The sequence below is a fragment of the Macrobrachium rosenbergii genome, chromosome 25, assembly GCF_040412425.1.
Source record: "Macrobrachium rosenbergii isolate ZJJX-2024 chromosome 25, ASM4041242v1, whole genome shotgun sequence".
Taxonomy (NCBI): Eukaryota; Metazoa; Arthropoda; class Malacostraca; order Decapoda; family Palaemonidae; genus Macrobrachium; species Macrobrachium rosenbergii.
Window position 1 is genome coordinate 24311544 of NC_089765.1, and position 10000 is coordinate 24321543.

The window sequence follows — 10000 nt, forward strand, 5'->3', positions numbered from 1 at the left end:
AATCAAAAGCTTTCTTTGAGCCATTAAAAATTCATTCGCATTATAAGTGAATACCTGCTGTCAAAACACAAACAAACACACACATATATATATATATATATATATATATATATATATATATATATATATATATATATATATATATATATATATATATTTAAATATATATATATATATGTATATATATATATATATATATACATATACATACATACACATTAGAAGCAAATGCTAAACTTGACGCTTAAACTGTAAAAATTACACTAAAGAAATAAAAAGAAAAAATTATACCAGAAAAACAGAAATAAAGTAATATATGAGCAAACTATTAAGTACATCACTATTGATGTAATTCATTGTGACCCATTCCTCATTCATCCGTGTTCGGGACAGGTAAGAGAGCATAAACTTCTACGAGAAATAGATAAGATACAAGATGACGTTACGATAGTCAATATAAACAAGACTGAGAATAACAGTAATGATACATTTGGTATATATGCAATAGTAACGATAACTTTTGATAACATTAGTGATATATGAGACAGAAAAGTAATGACAGAGGTCCGGGAAATAAAAAAAAAAGAAGAATAATCACAATAATAATAAGTAACATCAACCTCAGGAACAATACAGTGGTTGGGACACTTGCATTACCGGCAAGAGTGACGCGGCTCGATCCCAGGCGAAGCAGAGCGCTTTGGGCACGTTTGGTTAAGTGCCAACGCGTCTCTGTCGCCCTAAACAGGTAGATAGTCGACTATAGAGAGCTGCAGCCGTGGTAATATGGGCTTTGGAGCTTGCAACCCCATCCCAAAATTCCTGCTGGAAATCGTATTGTGAAGAAATTAAAGAAAGTCTGTAAGGGAAAAAAGAAATAATAATAATAATAATAATAATAATAATAATAATAATAATAATAATAATAATAATAATAATAATAATAATAATAATTAATGAAAAAAACTCTCACTCTTCTTGTAAACTTCATTTGCAAGTCGATGACCACAGTAGCTGCGATGCCAGATATAACATCAAATAAAAAATCTCTCTATTCTCTCTCTCCCTCTCTCTCTCTCTGTTCCCCAACAGTTTAGGGAATATAATACCATCACTAAAGCCAATCTCTGTTTGTATAACGAGATGGCTTTCATGCTATGAGAATCCATTAAACAAGTGTTCATAAGCTCCCAGATGGGAGTGCGCGCGTGCGTGCGCGATTAACGGTGTCAGGTTTAATCTGGCTAACAGTAATTTCGCCTTTCCATGACAAAGATGTTTTCTGCTAAATTAGGTCTAAAGGCCGTTAGGGTTGGTGGGTATCTCTTTTTCACACATTCACACACACACACACACATATATATATATATATATATATATATATATATATATATATATATATATATATATATATATATATATATATATATATATATATATATATGCACTGTATGTATATACTGTATATGTATGTGTGTATATGTATATTTATATTATATATATACATATATATATATTCATATATTTATAATATATATGTATATATATGCATATATATATATATGTATATATATAATTTTTTTCCTTTAAAGTGAGTGGCTTCGGAAAACATAAGCTTTCTGATTCTATGTAATTCTTCCTCTTGGGATGCGGTTGCTAACCCCATGCCTTTCTTTACCTTGAAAGCGACCAGCAACAGTCGCATAATGGCTAGGTACTTAGTCGACCGCTAAACAATCAAAAAAACTCCTGAAAAGCGCAAATCCAAACTTATACAATATCTGTTTTCTTTTTAAACACTTCGAACTCTTGACAAGCCACTGTGTACTGTGTGTACTTTTGAGTATACTCGAGATCCCTTGGCTTAGCAGTATGTGTGTGTCAAGTGCATATGTCTCATGTGTACGCAAGTGCCAAATGGTGTCGGGTGGTGGGTGTCACACGGGGGATTAGGGAGGTTGTGTTTCACAAGGAGTTCGGGAAGTGCCCAAAACATGTGGCCATTGTGTCATGTTGTCAGAGGCTTCGTTCTGAGGCGGTTTGATGAGAAAAGCGACATTCAGAGAGAGAGAGAGAGAGAGAGAGAGAGAGAGAGAGAGAGAGAGAGAGAGAGAGAGAGAGAGAGAGAGAGAGAGAGAAGGTTGAAATGACAGGATGAAATAGAAAAACAGAAAGTTGATAATACCAAGAGTTGAACAAGAAAAAGAAAGGGGGGGGGGAATAAACTAAAGACAATTTTGTTTATTAGGTACATACATACATACATACATGCGTAAATACATGTATACATACATACATAGAAAGCTAGATAGATTAAGATTTTCACATAATGTACTGTATTAGAATTTTGTTTATCTTCATCCCCCTTACGAAGACAACTTAAAAATTAATATACACATACTGTTTGTATACAATTTCATGTATAGAATATTTTGGATCCATTTTATGTATTCCCTTACAATGACAAACAAATTCTCACCGATATAAATACTGGATATTGGAATGGAGATAATAATAATAATAATAATAATAATAATAATAATAATAATAATAATAATAATAATAATAATAATAATAATAGGAAGCCCTATTCTTCTTCATTCCTTTCCTATACTTGCCTTCATTGAGTCCGGGCTAGAAAAGGCCAAAGGGAGTCCATCCTATTACCCTCTGCTTTTCAAAAAACAAATTGCAAACTAACCTTGCTAACTGCTCATAGCTATGAAGGCTTCGTTATATATATAAATAAAAGAACTGCAACTAAATTTGAGTAGTACTCCCCTTCCAGAGGTTTATTCCAGCTTTAGCTTTCTGTAAAAGAAAACTATTGCGCCGGCTTTGTCTGTTCGTCCGCATATTTTCTGTCCGCCTTCAGAGCTTAAAAACTACTGAGGCTAGAGGGCTGCAAATTGGTATGTTGCTCATCCACCCTCCAACCATCAAACATACCAAGTTGCAGCCCTCTATCCTCAGTAGTTTTTATTTTATTTTATTTAAGGTTAAAGTTAGCAATAATCGTGCTTCTGGCAACGATATAGGATAGGCTACCACGGGGACGTGGTTAAAGATTCATGGGCCGCGGGTCATACAGCAATATACCGAGACCACCGAAAGATAGACCTATTTTCGGTGGCCTTAATTGTGCGCTGTTCAGAAGACTCGAATGAGCCGAAGAAACTTCGGTGCATTTTTTGCTTGTTTCATTCTATTTTTTAGACTATAATTTCTTAATCTATTTATCTTACTCAAGTTCTGAACTCTACAGATTCATATTTTTCTGCTACAAGTGTTGAACATTACATTCAGGTCTTTGTATTTAATTGTCTTTACATTTCCAAGTAAGATCAAGGATATACGACATTCCAGTCTATATATTCTATTCCAGGTTCTGAAGAAATCATATCAGTCTTTGTATTCCCTTCCTTATATCAGTGTCATGCCGATATTTGTATTCTGTTCCAAGGCATTCCAGTAATTTAATTTATTCCAGGTCTTATGACGCTCTAATCTATTTTATGTCGTTCCAGGTTTTGCTGGTAATATTCCAACATTTTTAATATGTTCCAGGTCTTCAATTCAACATTAATTTTAATGTATTCTATTCCAGATGTTGAAAACAACATTCCAATCTCCACTTTGATTCTGGGTTTTAATGACATTCCTCTTTTTGCATTTCATTCCTGGTCTTAGCGACATTCCAGTCTTTGCTTTCCATTCCAGGTCTTGGTGACGCGTGGGGAGCGGCGCCCCCTCAAGCTAATCCAAGAGAGGCAGCGATTAAGGAATTAGGATCTCACTTGTTGCAGGTAGGACTTTTTGAAGAAAGTATCCCCATTAGCATTTTGCTGATAATTTATTGCAGCTTGCTCACAAATATCTTTATCATATTTTGACTAATTTCTACGGAACAGACAAAAAGGAGGTTTTGTTGGGAAAAGGAGACATTATGAGTCATAAATTAGGTGAAAAATGGACTGACAAGAGAATAGCTGAAAAAGTACTGAATTAATTTTAAGACTTACAATAAAAATAATTTTGATATTAAACAGTAAAGCATGAACTATCAGTTATATTAAACCATATTGTCATCAAAAGTATATTAGCAAGTAATATGAGAATTAAAATGCTCAGAGGCAATACACAGATATCCTTAATCCTAGACAATACAACCACGAACTATCACAAGAATAAAATTTTACGGTACTTTTCAAAAGCTGCTACAAAATTGATCATTGTTTTCAATGTGTTCTGCATACTGCTACATAAATATTTTACCAATTTAGACTCAATGTTACCATCTGATTCATCACTGCAGCCCTAAATATATAGCAATTTCTTTCCTTCAATAACCAATATTTCCTTGAAAGATGAATAAAACATCCTCAGAAAATCCCTCTTGGTAGCGCTGCATCATTTGAAGGAATGATTGATTAATGTATAGTGGAAACGAGTGAGAAAAGTTAAAAAAATATGATATAATGTAAGTGGGATGGTAGAAAAGGAGAGACAGACTAAGAGGAGGATTTCTTGAGAGAATTGTGGGCTACAGTGGCGCTGCATTTAAAGAAGTGGTTAAACAGGGGGATCCTTTGAAGGGACCGTAGGTCAAAATGGATTCGCATTTTAAGAACCGTGGATTACATTTCGGATGCTTCAAGAGAAGCAATCACGGAAAGGATACATTAGAAGTATAACGGATAAGAAAGGGTCACTATACAAGAAAAGATGGCTAAACGTAGATGCCACGAAAAAAAAATGATTAAAAGCAACGTAATGTAAGGAACCGGCATTTAAAAGAGGATGTTATGCAAGAAACTTATGGTTCGAAGGTGGATGCCGTATAGGAAACCACACGTTTAAAGGATTCAACGTAGGAGGGGATTAGGTAACAGGGGCTGACACGCAACATTCCACGTTTTCTTGACAAGGGGATACCGTGGGAAAAAAAGAGAAAAACAGTGCGTTAGAAGGGCATGATATGCCTAGAACCATGGATTGTAAGAGCAAACCAAAGAAGAAAAAGATGAATTTAAAAAGGACATGGCATACAAGAAACAATAGGTAAAAAGACTATATGCAAGAAATCCACAGACTGGAATTGGAATATAAAATTTAGGCCACAGGCCAAGTTGGGACGTATGACGTCATTCAGCGCTGAAAATAATGTTAAAACAATTGTTAGGAGAGGATGGAAAGTAAGATGTTAGAAAGATAAAATATGAACGGAGGCACAATAAAAGGAACGAAAGGGGTTGCAGCTAGCGACCGAAGGGACGCTACAAAGAAACTTAAGCAATGCCGACAGTGTACCGCGTAAGGTGCACTGACGGCACTAGCCCCCTATGGGGAAACCCCTAGGTTAAAGTCCAAAGGTTAAAGGGGGAATGCCGTGGAAGAAACCAGTTGAAAAAATAAGAATGTCCAAATGTTCTCGTTTGGCGTCCCTTTGAACCTCTAGCTTTTTGCATGACGGCCGATTGGAACTCACGGTTTCTAATATATCATTCCCCTTTTAAGACATGGTTTCTAGTATATCATTCCCCCTTTTAAAATGTGGTTTCTTATATATCATTCCCCCTTTTAACACATGGTTTCTAGTATATCATTCCCCTTTTAACATGTGGTTCCTTGTATATCATTCCCCCTTTTAACACGTGGTTTCTAGTATATCATTCCCCTTTTAACACATGGTTTCTTGTATATAATTCCCCTCTTAACAAGTGGTTCCTAGTATATCATTACCCTTTTAAACATGGTTTCTAGTATATCATTCCCCTTTTAACACATGGTTTCTTGTATATAATTCCCCTCTTAACAAGTGGTTCCTAGTATATCATTACCTTTTTAACACATGGTTTCTAGTAAATCATTCCCCTTTTAACACATGGTTTCTAGTATATCATTCCCCTTTTAACACATGGTTTCTAGAATATCATTCCCCTTTTAACACATGGTTTCTAGTATATCATTCCCCTTTTAACACATGGTTTCTAGTATATCATTCCCCTTTTAACTTGAGGTTTTCAGGTCTGTCATTCCCTTCTAAACAGCGGTTTCTTGCATGGCATCTCATCTGGGGCCCTGGGTTGAGTCACTAGTGAACTAGTTGTATCTAGGTCCGCACAGCACCAGAATCATTCGGTTGGTCGAGGGAGTCCTTGAAGAGGAGCTTCCATATTCCGGATCACACCTCGGAATATCTTACCACAGGCAACGTTCAGCAAAATGTTGTTTGTTCAGTTATATATGAGATGCCATACTTTGGATTCGGGGTCCTGCTTTTTTTATTTTGCTTTATAATAAGTGTGTGCAGGTGCATATATATATATATATATATATATATATATATATATATATATATATATATATATATATATATATATTTATATATATATATATATATATATATATATGTATATATATATATATATATATACACAGTATATATACATATGTATATCCCAATCTGAATTTGGGTTCCTGGTTCCATTCATTATGAGTGTGTGCGCGCATTCACACAGACATACGCTCTCACACACACGCACACACACACACACACACACACACACACATATATATATATATATATATATATATATATATATATATATATATATATATATATATATATACATACTGGTATATGTGTCTGTGATTTATTTTATCATTCCTCATAGACAGAACTGTCTTTACATAATTCAGTGATGTTGATAAGTCGCGAATTATAATGAAAGTACCAAAATAAACACGGAAAGTAACAGAAAGTCCAGCCCGTGAATGGGCTATATCTATTGGAAGGGCCTGCAGGAATGACCGACTAAGAAAAAAAAAATCAAGACTGTAACTGCCTTTGCTGGGTGAGACCCACCCCTCTGATGATGAGTCACACGGGAAGAGATTGCACTGTGCCTTCTTTCTGGCTTGCTTATTCAACACCTCTTTCTAACCTGTGGGGGCCGAAGTGTCCAAAATTTTTGCAGGTCCATGATGCTGTAGGTACCCAAGAGTAGTGGATGTTTAAAACCGAAGTATTCACTAATGACTCATGTGTCGTCCTGCAAACTGCACCCAGGTCCCATTTTCTATGGCAACAGAATAGAAATAAACCGGAAAACAGTTAACCAAAGGCATTATTTGGAGCAACCATATAAGCAGGTACATCCAGATGTTGCATCTGAATGACGATTGTAACAATAACAACAGTAAGAGAGGAAAATATAAATAGGAGTTAGTTTGGAGAGCCTGGAATGGGGGAGGCCCAGTGATCTGTGGAGGACAACCATGATCTGTCTGCCTGGGGCATAAACTAAATGGTATTTTAAATACCTTGCAAAGCCCTTATAATAAATGGGGTGAATACCTTATAGACTATTGTAATAGTTTGTATTCAATACACACAAATTTCTTATATATACACACATTTCTTACATATACAAGTATGCATGCGCGATTTTACAGACGCATTTGACTAATAAATCAGTAAAATTGAGTCCGTCAGGATTTTCAGAAGCATCCTTCAGTCGCCTAATTACCGAGTGATTTCTCTCTTGTCTATCTGTTTGCTTATTCTTGTATCTACTAAGTATCCACCTGGCTTCGGTTTTCTCTTCTTTTCCCCTTTTTATGCGTCTCCTTTTTCCCTTCTTCCTCTTGTCTCCGTCTCCTCTCCTTTCATACTCTCTCTTCCTCTCTCCTTTCTCCTCCGCGGACATTTCGCTTTGATTTCCTCAACCTCTTTATTTCCTGCTGTCATTAATCTCGTACACCCTTCCGCCTGGGTGCCCAGGGACAAAACCCCGACTTTATAGAGTAGCCGCGGGCGTGCTCGAGTGATGGGTCCACGCCCACAATCACCACTCCATGCACGACTCCCCTACCCCTCCCTGCCCGACCACACCCCCACCCCTCTCGAGGACCACTCCATGCCCCATGCCCTGTTGCGTCCCAATGGCCGGATTAACTTGTGAATTAGTTGGCTGGAAAAGAACTCTGACGAGTGCCACGGAGACGTGCCCCGAGAGGGGGCACGCAAGAGAGAGACCGGAGCTGTGCCTCGAGAGGTAGCCTTGGAGGAGGAGGAGGAGGAGGAGGAGGAGGAGGAGGATGAGGAGGAGGAGGAGGAGGTTTGAGGATGAGATTTTTTTAAGAGGGGACTTTCAATAATTATTCTATTTGGAAAGGAACTAGGACGTGGGAGGAGGAGGAGGAGGAGGAGGAGGAGGAGATTTGATGATGAGATTTTTTAAGAGGGGGCTTTCAATAATTATTCTCTATTCGGAAAGGGGGGCCGGGCCGTGGGAGGAGGAGGAGGAGGAGGAGGAGGAGGGGAAGAGGGGAGATGATACTATTTCCGACTTACTTGTCAAAGCTAAGGAGGAATGAATGAGGACTGAGGCTCCAAGGAAAGGCGGATTATGAACTTGGAAATCAAAATTCTTCCCCTTTTCTTTTCTCCAGGCCCTCTGAACATTTTTTTTCCTCTTTTTCTCCACTGAGGAAAGAGTGGTGGCCCTATTTTTTCGTGTATGTACTTAGGCATACTCAAAGGGTTTTATGAAATTGGTGTCCCTGGCAGAGCAATGCTTGTGCTTGACTGATTCAGAAACGTCAACATTTTAAATGGATAAATATATAAATATATATATATATATATATATATATATATATATATATATATATACTATATATATATATATATATGAAATTTTATCACACCGTGATTTATATACAATCATGGAGCTACAAATGTCGCTTAATATCAAATTCACGCTACCTCGGGAATATGCCCGATGGGGAATTGTCACTGAAGGGGTATTTATATATATATATATATATATATATATATATATATATATATATATATATATATATATGTGTGTGTGTGTGTGTGTGTGTATGTGTGTGTGTGTGTGTACAAAGTATGGATACAAATATGGAAAAATTTGTGAGTCACCAATGTGGGTGCTGATTATTCATTATACAATTTTATTTCTTACATACTGAAAAATACTTCTTGCCCAGGGATGTATAGTTCCAAGAGAGAGAGAGAGAGAGAGAGAGAGAGAGAGAGAGAGAGAGAGAGAGAGAGAGAGAGAGAGAGAGAGAGAGAGCCTAGTTCATCCTCGGTCTGATAGCACTGGATTAAACCTCTCTGTCAATGTATCGAAGCGAACCTCAGAGTTTATATGCACGATTTGTTGTGTAGTTCCTTTGTTTTATAGAATTAAGACCAGACAGCATAAAAGCCATTTGCTTTAATAGGGCTGGCTCTAGGAACATGTCACTATGGTCACAGGTGACACATGTATACTTTAACTGCTGAATCATGGATGAGCTCTTTGTACAGAAAAATCTACATTTTTTATGTAGACGTAAATACACACATACATACATGCATACACATTATGTATGTATGTATGTATGTATTCATGTATATATATTTATACATATGTATAATATATATGTATACTTATATATATACATATGTATGTATATATGTATGTATATATATATATATGTATGTGGCCAAAAGTATCATTTCTCAATAGCTTTTTTGTAGGATTTCTCAAAGAATTACCAGAGCCTCTATAACATTCAAAATAACAGCACCAATAATTAGAATAATATCCTCTAATGTTAATCATTAACACACTCGAAAGTCCAGTTCTTTAACGTTTTGAAAAAAGTATCTTTCTTAGTATAGTTTCAACTGAGTAAGATTTCTCAAGGACTTCTCTACTGCAACTGAAGTGTAATCTCTGCAGGACTTCAAGGAAACCTTAGTCACTGATCTTGCTTTTAAAGTAAAAGTTCACTGCAATGGTTATACTCTTAAATATTCCTATATTTGTACCTGGACATTTTTGTACCATTTTGTAGTGATGTAAAACTTTTCTCTCATCTCTCATCTTCTGTTGATGGTACAGGAAGTCTTTGACCTTACTCCCCCTTCTGTTCTCCGTTTCTAGTGACTATCTTAGGTTTACCTCTCCTGTGAGTG

The 10000-nt window shown here is 36.4% G+C and overlaps 1 protein-coding gene across 1 annotated transcript in view; it reads left to right on the forward strand.

The window, feature by feature from the left end:
* The window catches only part of LOC136852464 (single-minded homolog 1-like), a 136158-nt gene that overhangs the window by 92638 nt on the left and 33520 nt on the right, over positions 1-10000 (forward strand). Inside the window, 1 exon segment of the mRNA XM_067127105.1 lies at positions 3721-3806. Coding sequence (XP_066983206.1) covers positions 3721-3806 — 86 coding nt within the window.